General features: G+C 34.8%; 1 protein-coding gene across 2 annotated transcripts in view; it reads right to left on the bottom strand.

The window, feature by feature from the left end:
* PLCB1 (phospholipase C beta 1) overlaps window positions 1–13,379 on the bottom strand; it is a 787,019-nt gene that overhangs the window by 203,403 nt on the left and 570,237 nt on the right. For both annotated transcript variants that reach the window (XM_056121100.1, XM_056121101.1), the window contains exon 10: window positions 5,655–5,801. In XM_056121100.1, the coding sequence (XP_055977075.1) occupies window positions 5,655–5,801 (147 nt within the window). The remainder of the gene's footprint in view (window positions 1–5,654; window positions 5,802–13,379) is intronic.

Below are 13,379 nucleotides of genomic sequence, written 5' to 3'. Positions count from 1 at the left end.
GGGTAGATTCCAAAAGAAAAACAATAATTTAAAATATAAAGACTACATGATGTACTTGCAGGACTATTTAAAAACTGTAAAAATGACCATCATAATTAAAACTCAACTCATTTTATTACATATTTCTCTCAACGGTTCCATTTATTTTCCTTCCTGGCAACTTTAGTTAACAGAGGGGCAATAATAAGCAGAAAAATAGACCTACTAATAATATGCATTGCTAAGCTGATTGGTTTTTATGCTGTAATTTAATTTTTGCAATCCCTTTGAATATTCAAAAGAAAACTTGAAGTATTGAATTAATTCTTAAATTTAATTTGGATTTAAGATATTGTTTCTCAGGAATGCTAGTTCTTAAATTTCTCTAAGAAAACAATATGGTGATGTGTGGAAGTTGGGAAAATGGAGAGTTGGTCATAACTTTAATGATTGTATATGTGGAAGTCTTTTACCATCTACTCGAAGGACAATGTAAGTAGGTACCAAATAGAGATTGGCATAAAAAAATGTGAATAGTGAAATTGTGTTTTCCACCAAACATTTCTATAAATAATGCTTTTTTTTTCTAGAAAAAGTTTCCTTTTTTTTTCTGTCAATGATTGTAAAGTATAAAATCAAATTCATTTTCAAGGTATTAATTCTGACATTTAATTGAATTCTGTTAAGCTATATATTTGATATATTTAATATTTGAAATTGTTTTGGAAAGTTTGAACTTCTATACTATTAATCCTTGGATTTACTTATCCAAAGTTATCTGAGGAGTAATGCATTTGATCAATCTGTAATTAACACAGGTATACTAATAATATTATATGTAGTAAATCCAAATTTTGCACATAAAATGTGATTTAAGAAAATATCTTCAACCTATTATAGTATTTGAATATAAAGGTGTTTGGCTTTTTCTTGAGATATAGGAGATAAATTTATGTGGAATTCCCTTTAATTCTTATGCTGAAAAATGAAAGACATTGATATTGTGACAAAGTAATATTGTGATAATGTGGATTAAATATGGGCCATCCATATGTACATATGTGGATAATGTCAATTATTTAATGAAAACTTTGTTAAGCTAAGGAAAGTAAATAAGATAATATAAAAATATCTAATGATCAGAGTTTTATCTAACATAAGCAACACAGATAACAATTTTAAAAACTGAATATTTGAAAATATGGGAATTAAAATACTATGAGTAATTAGATAATTAGAGATAGAATTAGCTTACTGGGTGAGGAATTAGATAATTGGAGATAGAATTAGCTTAGTGAGTCAGATGGCGGTTATACGAAAACATTGTATAGAAATTTGATAACAGCGATTTGAGTTCTTCATCAAAAAACAAAATAGAAGGATCCTTTTATTTCCTAGTGGCTGATAATTCCTCCTTCCACATTCAGAGATCTACTGCTTAAAGGAAAATTGATACAATGAAGCCAAATTTTCTGCCATATCTATTGCTGTTATATGCAGGTGGTGTTGGTTGGGGTGGCAGAAAATCATTCTAGAATAAATAAACTGAACTGAAAATTCTAGTCAAATATACAGAGAAAAATTGAAATAATATTTTAAGTAATTGGTACTAATATTGAATGATCTCTGGAAATTATTGTTTTCAGTAAAGCAAACAAGTATGTCAAAATTTTAAAAATCAAGATTGAAAAAGAAAACACAGTTAGGAATCAGTAATTTGAATACAAAAATATAAGTGAACTACTTATGTAAAGTCATGACTTAACAAGAGAAAAATACATTTTCTTACAACTTAGTTCATTAGAATTTCTGGAAACAATATTCTATAGCTAGCATAGCAAACTGTCTTTTTAAGCACTTGCTTTTTTTCCCACTAAAAGGTACAAGGGCTCATTGGGAAAAAGCCTTTTTCTGTGAGTGGTTCAGAAAGGAACAAGGTATGTCTAAAGAACTTTACATGCAAAAATAGCAATAGCATTTTTGAGATCAAAGGGTCATATCGAGAAGATATAATAGCCACCTAAGATATAATAGCCACCTAAAAATGTTCTAAGCAACCAATACTGAGACAAATTGAGTAGTGAAAGGAAAACAGTGACTGTGGTTGAATAAGCCTAAATAAAATATTTAAAGCATTGAGCGATAGCACAGCGGGTAGGGCGTTCGCCTTACACGCGGCCAACATGGCCGACCCGAGTTCGATTCCTCCGCCCCTCTCGGAGAGCCCGGCAAGTTACCGAGAGTATTCGATATGCCAGACACAGTAACAACAAAGTCTCCAATGGAGACGTTACTGGGCCCGCTCGAGCAAATCGACGATCAACGGGAGGGCCTTTACCTTACCTTTACCTAAGATACACTCAAGAAGAAAAATTAATATATTCAGAAAAAATAATAGAATATAAAACTAGTCTTGACATGCAGTTGTTTTGGTATTCTGATTCACTTATTATATAATAAGTAATGTAAAAATTAGTATATCAGTTGGAAGGAATTACAGGACTTAAAGAATTACTAAAAATTTCCAGGTGACTGAAACTACTCATAATTGTCCCAAATGTAACTGGACATATACTTGAGAATTCTTAAGACTCTTGAGGTCCTATGCATATGGCAAATATGATTCCAAAACATGGCACGTCTCCACAGACTTTTAGTGTGGTATAGAAATATTACCCTATAGTAATATTTTTTAGAATTCTACATAAATTCTTTGATTTTAGGTTAACTTCCTTAAACCAGCATAAAAATAAAAGGATTCTATTTATAATTTTTGTCTATGTGAAATTTAACATTTGCTTCAAGTATGAATATAGGTTACAGCTCACAGTGGTACTGGAGGGATCTGTGACTTTGTCATCAGCAGAAATCACAAATATATTATATTTAAATAGCTGCAAGTATCACAACATATTATTTATGTTATTTCAAGTGTGTTAGTGATCTTATTATCATGGCTTTGCTTTTTAATATTTGATAAAGAACATTTCAATGGATTTTTTCTTTAAAATCTTATACCTATATTTGCATTCAATAGTATTCTTAGAAGTGCTCACAGAGAGGTTTCACCAGATTGTTAAGTAGATCAATGATAAAAGGTCAATAACCCAGGGAAGTAAAAAAATCAGTGCTTTAGGAAAAACGTATCAATTTGAGTGGGTATTGCTAATTCTTTGTAACAGTCCTAAGAAATAGAATCCAAGAAAGTAGGCTAAGTAGACATTCTCAAAGTTATAAAATCTTTATGTAGTTTTGATTCCATGCTGAAACTATTTTGATACTCCTCCCATTAAAGGCTGTGATCCATGTTCCCTCCTTTACAATATAGCTAGACTTGTGACTTTTAACAAATAATGAAGGCTGTGACAAAGGGATTTTGGAGGCTAGGTGCAAAGAAAGCAATTAAACTTCCCCTTTGTTCTTATTATTGTGTCCCTTAGTTTCTGTAGAAGTCCAAGGACCCTGAGGCTATTATTCTGTGAGAAGGCTGGATTCACAGGGTAAAGCTCCTTGTAGAAAATTAGGTCAGTATTCCAGTTGAGCCAAGATGTTGGGTCATCACATGCCAAGTGCCAGACATGTTGGTGGGGAAGGTGCCAGATGATTTCAGCAGCAAGCTGTTTATGGTACCCCCCCACCCAGCCCCAAACCATTTACCACCCAGCTGAGGCCCAAGTGACCAGAGAGCAGAGATAAGCCAACCTCTCTGAGCCCTTGGATTCTTCACATACAGAACACGAGTTAAAGTAAAATGATAGCTGCTTTATGCCACTATGTTGTAAAGTTTTTTTTATGCAATGAGAAATGATCCAAACAGCATTTAAGATGAGTCAAACAGTCATGTAGTTAATTTTATGACATACATTTCTCTCCATAGATAATATCAGTTAAAACAAGCAGCCTGAGAGCTATGCATTTTTCATGAAGAAGAAGCAAGTGATAGTTAATTCAAATGACTGATTCTGTGATAGCTGGTTTCAGATGATATGGATTCTTCCAGAGATAGCCTATGATTTGGAAGTGACATGGTGATCTCTGTCCAAGACTCATTTTTGCATTAAGCTGTTTTCACCAAAATATTTGATTCCAGGCCAATGCTAGATTTGGTATCATACAAAATACACTTATGCTGGGAGGTAAGGATCTGTACAAGAAATTTGGAACAAAGGGCTGCTTCATTGCCAGATGTTTGAATCCTGTAAATTCTCTTGGACACTCCCATGAAAATCTAGTACTCAATTTCCTTTGTGATTATGTGAGTAGCATTTCTGGCCTTCCTGCAACACAACCCAGATACTTCAAACCAAAATGTTACAAACACATCAAAACCTAGCCCAAGTCGAGGTCAGACACCATGGTGAGACAATTCACACACCAAATGAGACCTCATATATGCGTTGCACTGTAAATTTTTTGCTTGTTTTGCTTTGTTTTAGAATCACACCTGGTAGTGTTTAGTGCAAATTCCTGGTTTTGGGCTCAGGGAACATGTCTAGTGGTGCTTGGGGGAAACACATGTGCTACCAAGGAATGACCTCTGTGGGTTGCATGCAAGGCAAGTGCTTTAACCTCTAAACTAGCTCTCTGGGGCTCATGTACTGTGGGTCTTAAGGCTAGGTTTTTATCTGGAGATGGATTTTGTGAAGCAGGAGTGAGGCTTTTTAAAAAAGAAATTTTTATTCATGGATTATTTTTGTTATGGAATTTGGGTCACACCTGGCTGGGTTCAGTATGTACTCTAACCTCTGTGCTTTAAGGATCACATTATGTGGTGATTGATGGTCTTATGCATGCCAGGGATCAAACCTGGGTCAATTTTGTGCCAGGCAAGCATTTTACCCACTGTACTTTCTCTCTAACCCCAAGAAATACTTTCTTTTTAGTAAGCGCATTGTACAAAAAATCTTTTCAAAGATAGTAATTAGGGATCTATTTAATATATATATATATAATATATATATATATATATATATATATATATAAACATGCTGTCTATCAGACTACTAATTACTGAAGGAATTATATTCTGAAGGAAGTTATTTTGATTACAACTCTTTTCAGGTCATTAAAATCTTAGTTCATAAAAATTTTAATTTTAGACTTTGTTGAGATACAATATATGTACATATACACATACACACACTAATATTTTTCTATTTGCCTATCTGCAAAAAACCCTGACAATGCTCAGTTCAGTATCAAGCTAAGAAACAAGATGTTGCTTTTCTTCCTTTATAGTAGCACATGTTATATGAATGGTCAAATGCATTTTTTTTATCTAAAGCTCTATTTCACTTTGAGGAAAAAAACAATTATCTTTCATAAGAAGTTATGAAGGACTTCAGAACTTTGTTGTGGATTAAACAAGCCCAGCATTGGATTAAAAATAAATAATGGTTCCCTAAAGAATGAAGTCAATTACACAAAAAAGTTCATTGGTCTGAACATAGCAGATACACTGTATTTTAGAAGACATAAACTTAGAGATATGCTGTGAAGAAACGATCGAATTTCATAATGATTTTCATATGGGTGATACCTCTGGTGAAATGGTGAAACCATTTCTCAGAAGCATTTCATGAGAAAGTTTTTCTGAATACCACTTCTAAACCACAGGGAATAGAAGCTGGTGAGACTAGTTGGAATAATTGTGAAAGAAACTTAGAAACTCTTACCTGTGAGGTAGGTGTTGTGCGAAGAATTAATGAAATAATGAGAAAGGGGCTGAGACATATCTTCATTCAAATCCAGTTTCTCAGGTGAAACGACTCCATTTTCTTCTCCACTGAGATAGCGCATAAATCCGTCTACTGATATTTGCCCTGGAAGGAAGGAATTGAGAAGACTGAATTATTTTAAAGTGATGCTGAGATCATGTTGCTTTAATTCCCCCATCTGAAACTTCTGGAAGCAAGGTCAAAGGCAGTATCCATAGCTGCATTTTAATGTGAACAAGCAGTGATCCAGAATTAGGCAATTTCATTGGAGTAATCTCTAAATGACAACCATAGTAGTAAAAAAAATACTCACATGAACTTCACACATTGACGAAGCATATAAAAACCTAAATACTAGGCCTCTTATTTTATTTTATTTTATTTTTTGCTTTTAAAATATTTTATTTTTTGGTGTGTTTGTAACATTTTGGTTTGAAGTATCTGGGTTGTGTTGCAGGAAGGCCAGAAATGCTAGTCACATAACACCCGGCAAAGCACAGGGGTTACTCCTGGTTCTGCACTCAGGAATTATACCTGGTTCTGCACTCAGGAATTACCCTTGGCAGTGTTCAGGTGACCATATGGGATGCTGGAAATCGAACCCGGGTCGGCCGCGTGCAAGGCAAACGCCCTACCCACTGTGCTATTGCTCCAGCCCCTAGACCTCTTATTTTAAATATAAGATTAACATCATCCCAGATGATCCTAATGTTACTACAGTTTTTCTCTAGAAAATGAAATTAAAGCTGATTTTCCAAATTTTCTATTCTATTACTATTATTATTTTGCATTTTGGGTCAAACCTGGAAGTGCTCAGGGATTTCTCCTGGCTTGACACTCAGGGACCACTATCAGCGGTGTATGTGGGGGGGGCTATATATGGTGCTGAGGATTGAACCCGGGTCAGCTGTGTGCAAGGCAAATGCACTAGCAGCAGTACTATCTCTCCAACCTTTCAAATTTCCTATTTTAAATATGTTACTTTTAGAATAAAAATTTAATCACAAGTGGCTTCATTATATTTTTTATGAAGTTAAAGTGTTTTCAAATAAGGATCTTTTTCTCTGGAACAGGAAATAAAACTGCTCACAAATGAATCTGAATAAGAAGCTGGATGTTCATATAAAAGAAGTCTTTAGAAATTTTTAGAGAATGACTTACCTTCAAATGGAAGAAATATGACTCATACATTATTTTACTCAGACTTTATTTAGAAATTTTTCTTTTAGTGTAACCTTTCTAAAATGACTCATGCTAAATATTGAGATAATTCTTTATCATAGTAATCTTCACAGAGCATATAAAGTGAGCCATCTCAACTATTTCTGTTCATTAACACAATTTACTTATTTAAAAATCAAATTTTCAATAAAGCAGCACCCTCTTTGACTTGTTTTGTGGCCATACTCCATGGTGCTTACGGCTTACTTTTTACTCTGCACATAGGAATCAATCGTGTAGAGTCGGGGCTGGAGTGGTGGGGATCTGGGGACACTGATGGAGGGAAGCTGACACTGGTGGAGTGATTGGTATTGAATTATTGTATGTCTAAAACACAACTATCAGTAACTTTGTAAACTGTCCTATTTAATATGACTTTAAAATAAAGAAAAAAGAGAAAGAAAGACAGAAAGAAAGAAAGAAAGAGAGAGAGAAAGGAAGGAAGGAAGGAAGAAAAAAGAAAGAAAGAAAGAAAGAAAGAAAGAAAGAAAGAAAGAAAGAAAGAAAATCCTCATGTTTTCATCTTTGCGTGACCAGCTGTTAATAGATTTTTAATAAAAGTTATAATGCCTCCTCTAACTTTCACGTAAGTGAGCTGGCTGTCTTAATGAAAATAATTTGGTTATTGCATTCGAAGCTTTCATTTAAAGATACTTCATGATGGGATGAATATAAAACTTTTAAAACATTGAGACTGGTTTCAGTTTTAAAAAACACACCAATGTCAATATCATTTAGGGCAATATCTAGTTGACCAGCTGACTTTAAATATTTTTGAGTAGTTATTTTGAGTTTTCTTCTAACTGTGTTAGAAGAAAATTTGAAAGACTAAAATAGTGTTTCCTTAGTCTCCTATCTGTTACAAGTCCATCTTGTCATTTTTTTTGAGAGGAGGGGGTGTCTCAAGTGGTGCTGGGGGGCAGACAAGGCAATCACTCCTTGTGGTTCTGGCCAACTTGGCCAGGGTTTCAGTGCTACAGTGCTGGTCCACCATGGTCACTTTGGGGAATGTTCAGGTCTATAGGCCCAGTGATGCTAAGGAGGTCATGTGACATTGGAGATTGGATTTAGGTCCCCTACATTAACTTCTCAACCTCTTCATCTATTCTTAAACTATTCTCCACTCTCCATCTCCTACTCCTTTCTGTCCCTTACTCCTTCTCTTTACCTTTCACTAAAATAATAAAGATTAATTGAACATCTACTATGTAAGGAACACACTGAAAGTACAGCACAGTAGAGCATAGCCTCTGTCTAATAGAAAATAACGCCATTCACAGTTTGAAAACTAAGCCAAGCTCCTCCCAATCAGTGTGTGCTTTATGTGACTTATATCTTTGTCATTCTTGAAATTTGACATGAGGCTCTTTGCACAGTCGGTGTGGAATTGATATTCTTTTCCAATGACAACAAATTTCCAGTGAAATTGGTTTTCTTTTCAAAAATAGAAAAGGAGTTATTTTGAAACTGGAAGATCACCAACAATAGCAGAACTAAGATTATTTTGTCCAATTAGGTTGAATCATATGCAATTACTAATATCTGGCTTTTTCACCTATACAAAGAACAATTTTATACAACTCAATCTCAAATTAAGGCTTTTTCTTGGAAGACACAGAATCAATGCAAGTGTTTTTAAGGACCTGCAAAGGAAAATAAAGGAGACTGCTGAAATAACACAGATGCCAAGAAGCTGTGCAGAGTAAAAAACCTGCAAGTGCAGACTTCCATGGATGAGCAAAAGACATAAAATACGTGCTCAAACATACCAGCTTGTGATTCTGGATTTTGTCTTGAGGCTGTCAAATTTTGTTTGTTATCTTGCAGGAAAAAGTACCCTTTGAATTGATCAGTAACTTTCGAAAATAATATAAAAAACATGACAATATGACAAAATAGACATATTAGTCTAAACTTTAATATTGATTCTCATCTGTTGCTTGTAATGTCTTATGGGAACTGGACTGAGAAAGATTCTGATCTTGCTTGAGATTTAAACATCGGTCTGTAGGCCTAGGGAGACTGTAAAGGGGTTAAGGTATTTGTGTTTGCCTTGCATAGGACCAAGTCCAGATTGCTTCCTGGTATCACGTATGTTCCCCAGTTCTCTGAGGACCACTAAGCAGGATCCCTGAGCATAGAGCAAGAAGGCAGACTCTGAAGATCCAGAATCAGGTGTACTGCTGTGCCATTGCTGCCCACCCCCCCGCACTTCCCCCAAAAAACCCAGTCTGATTTGGTGCAGGACACACACACACAAACACACACACACATATACATATACATACACATATGACATTTATCATTCTCACATGAGGATACTATAATTAAGGCCCAACCAAGAAGATGACAAAGCCACTTAATAGAGTCTATGAGACACAACTGTCATATGCATATACACGACATATATATCTATTGAAAGAGCGGCTGGAGTGATAGCACAGAGGGTAGGCGTTTGCCTTGCACACGGCCGACCCAGGTTCGATTCCTCCATCCCTCTTGGAGAGTCCAGCAAGCTACTGAGAGTATCCCACCCACACAGAAGAGCCTGGCAAGCTCCCCATGGAGTATTTGATATTCCAAAAACAGTAATAACAAGTCTCACAATGGAGACATTACTGGTGTACTTTAGATCAAATCGATGAACAATGGAAGAACAGTGCTACAGTGCTACAGGTAATAGTGAAAGAGATAGCTCAAAGGACTGCAGGACATATGTTGCATGCAGGAAGTCCTGCTTGATCTATGGTACCACATGGTCCTCAAGCACTGCATGGTCCCAATAATCACTACTAGGAGTGACACCTTAGCAGTGAGCTAGGAGAAGCTCCCTAGCTGCTACTGCTCAGTGTTTTTGCAAAGTCAAAACAAAAACAAAAACACGTATATCAAAATACTCTTACAGAATTCAGCTGGAAAATTGCAAATGTTTCTAGCATAATGGGTTAATCTAAAAGTTCTAATTAGTAAAGACTTTGAGAAAGAATTTAGAACCTTAGAGCATTTTCATCTGTATCTATAACCACACAGCTTTAGAATTCACTGTGCTATTGACTTAAATGCTTGAGTCCATTTCCATCAACACCGCAATTTTTGAAAAACTGCTTACAATTATTTTCTGCTCCACTGAGGAGCATAAAAAATGAAAACCCTTGAAAATTTAGAGGGAAACTTTACTTTTCTAAGTAACAGCACAAGAAGTAGAGTTTCGGCTTTTGCCACAGTTTAACTGATCAGGGACAAATTCTTCAGCCATAGAGTTGAGGACCCTAACTCTTCTATAGTTCTAAAATGCAGGTCTTAAAATCCCGGTGCTGGTGAGACAGTACAGCTAGGAAGGTGACTGCCTTATATGTAGTAGACCCAGGTTAGATCCGTCATACCCCAGGAGTGACATCTGAGTACACAGCCAAGTGTATGCCCTGAGAACTGCCTAATATGGCACAGAAAAAAGTTCCATATTAGAATGGAATTATGAAACAGAAAACCACAACTGAAAGCAATGTATGATTTTTTTGTTATGAAATGAACAGGAAAAGAATTCAAGTTCAGAACGTTAAGGCTAGTTGATAACGACTAAAAATAGAGTTTTTTACATATTTCCCTTAATAAAGATTGGTATGCTCCCAAGAGAACATATATAACACCTGAAGATCTCTATAAGCCTGCATATTATTTGAAAGACTCAGTGGATGGTTTTTTTTTATTAAAAAAGCACAATTCTCTGCAGCTTTCCATTTAAAAGAACTATTGAATTATTTCAATGAAAAGGAAAGTGGTGATGCCACAGTTTAAAGATCTGACTTCAGTGGTAGAACAATCTTCAAAGAGACACAGGACAAGAGGAGTGTCACCAAATAATGGTGCCTATGAACATTGACTTATATTGTCATTCTTTAGCAATAACTTTTCAAAACAGAAAGATTCAAATACTAAGTGGGTTTGTTCAAATACAACATTGCCTCTGCTCACTCTCTATCCCTAAGCTAGATAATTATGAAGACTCCACGGGAACCCTCTCAAACATGCTAGAAAGATAGAAATTCAAAATTATACTGTTACAAAATGAGATCTTCCAGGGATACTTTAACATTGTGGTTTATTCAGTTTTTATTTTATTTTCTTGCACTCCTCTATGGGACATTTCCAAAAATTTATTTGCAGTGCTTCTTTTTTTTTCAATGTTTATGCTACTTTCTTTTCAATAAATAAAGAACAATTTAATTCCCTGTCCTTGATTTTTAAAGCACAATGTCCTTAAAAACACTATGTCTTTCTTTCAGCAGTAAATTGCCATATCTATCTATTATCTATGTATCTTATCTATCTTATCTCTTATCTCTCTTATCTATCATCTATCTATCATCTCTCTACCTATCTATCCTCTAAATACACAAACACTTTGTTTGCCTTCTTTCTATTCTTTTCCTCAATTATGCAAAGGATTTTATACAGGGCTTCAAAAGGAGAGAGAGAGAGAGAGAGAGAGAGAGAGAGAGAGAGAGAGAGAGAGAGAGAGAAAGTGACTGTCATAGAGGCTGGCTGGGGATAAGGGGTGAGAGGGAATGTACACCAGTGAAGGGATGGATGGTTATGGGAAATGTACACCAATGAAGGGATGAATGATGGAACACTATATGACTGAAACCCAATCATGAACACTTTGCAACTGTGCATCTCACTGTGATTCAATTAAAAAAGATGTAACAGGGCTTCATACATACAGGTCTTTTGTTCTACCCATCAGCTACATCAACATCCTATCTTTAAACTCTTTTAGAGAAGTGTTACTTTCATGAGTAGTAATTATTTGCTCACTTATTTAAAATAGATTGTATTTTTTAATGCCCTGGTGGCTTTGAAACAATTTATCAGGAATCATTATAGAGGGATCAATCTTTGGTTTAATCACTAACATCAAGAACTATGTTTTACTTCCCGCACTATTAATAAATTTAGAGAAGAGTCAGAATCATTCATCTTATTAACAAGAGAGTATTGAATGCCAGCAATCTAGAGTTCAATAGGGGAAACTTGCTGAAGGTCTCTGTATTTTGTTCATTATACTTTATCCCCAAGTGTTCAAGTAGTATTCCTGCTTTCATCATAAATTTTGTCGTCCAGAAAGCCTTAATATATTTCTCTCCAGAAAATAAATTTGTAATTATCTTCCAGGTAGTAGTTTTGACTAATCCTTAAATAGTTGTCAACAAATCTGTCTTATATCTGGCCTTACTTCCAAATCCACTTAGAGGAACCTAACTCCATCATTTTATGAAACCTTGTTTTCATAAAATAACTCCTGTTGGTAGCCTGCTTTTTATATGGCTGATCTATGATTAGTATTCTCAAATCTGTTCTAGCTATAAACATATATTTAGCAGCCAAACTTATGTAACTGTTATCTCTTACCTCCACCTTAATGGGATTATGTCTTTAAAAGTAAGTAGAAATAGCTGATTCATATCCATGACCAAATATCATTTAAGGTAAAGAAATTAATAAACTATAGCGGTGGTCATTACATACCAATTAAAGAATCAATAGATGAAAACATAGATGAGCTGAATAAAAGGACAGCAAGTTTATACAGCAGCTGCTATTGAACTCAACTTGCCTAGATTCATTGATAGCAACACAATAATAATGGAAGACTTTATAACTCTGCTCTTATCATTGGACCAATAAACCAGACAGACTATCAAGAAAAGGAGCAAACACATTACCTGCTGAACTATCTTTTTTTTCTGTCTATTGTAAAAAGATATTGATTCAATCCCCAGATTCAATCTCCATCACTGCCAGAATGATCTATAAGTGCAGAGACAGGAGTAATCCCAGGTTGTGCCCACACCCACAAAAAAAATATCAATAGAGAAATAATATCCCCTAAATGAGGAAGAGAAGAGCTTAGACGGACATATATAACAGGACCCTCCACATCTCAAAATATGAATATTAATTTTTTTCTAGTGCAAATGGAACATTATTCAGAATGGATCAGTGCTGGGGCACAATTTGAGTATTCATAAAATAGAAATTATTTCAACTATCTTTACAGATGGCAATACCATGAAGATACAAGTTAAACATAAAAATAAAGTTAGGAAAAGGACTAAAATTTGGAAACTAAATAATAATAATAATACCACTGAATAAAACTTTGCTTAGAGCAAATCAAAGAATAAATAAAAACCAACAGAAACATGGGACACAGAAAATTCAGTGCTAAGGAAAAATCACAGCCATAAAGACCTACATCAGGGAAAATTCTAAAAATAAAAAAAATCTCAAATAAAAAACTTCATAGCTTGAGAAACTAGCTGTGAAAGAAAAAAAGCCAAAACAAAACAAATAAATTCCCAAATACATAGAAGGAAATAAATAACAAAAATTTGAGAAGTCAATGATACATAAATCAAGAAAAGAGCACAATAGCTCAATGAAAGAAGTAACTTCTTC

This window comes from Sorex fumeus, unplaced genomic scaffold (assembly GCF_029834395.1).
Source record: "Sorex fumeus unplaced genomic scaffold, SorFum_2.1 ptg000044l, whole genome shotgun sequence".
NCBI classification, from domain to species: Eukaryota; Metazoa; Chordata; class Mammalia; order Eulipotyphla; family Soricidae; genus Sorex; species Sorex fumeus.
This window is presented reverse-complemented; position numbering and strand designations above follow the sequence as displayed.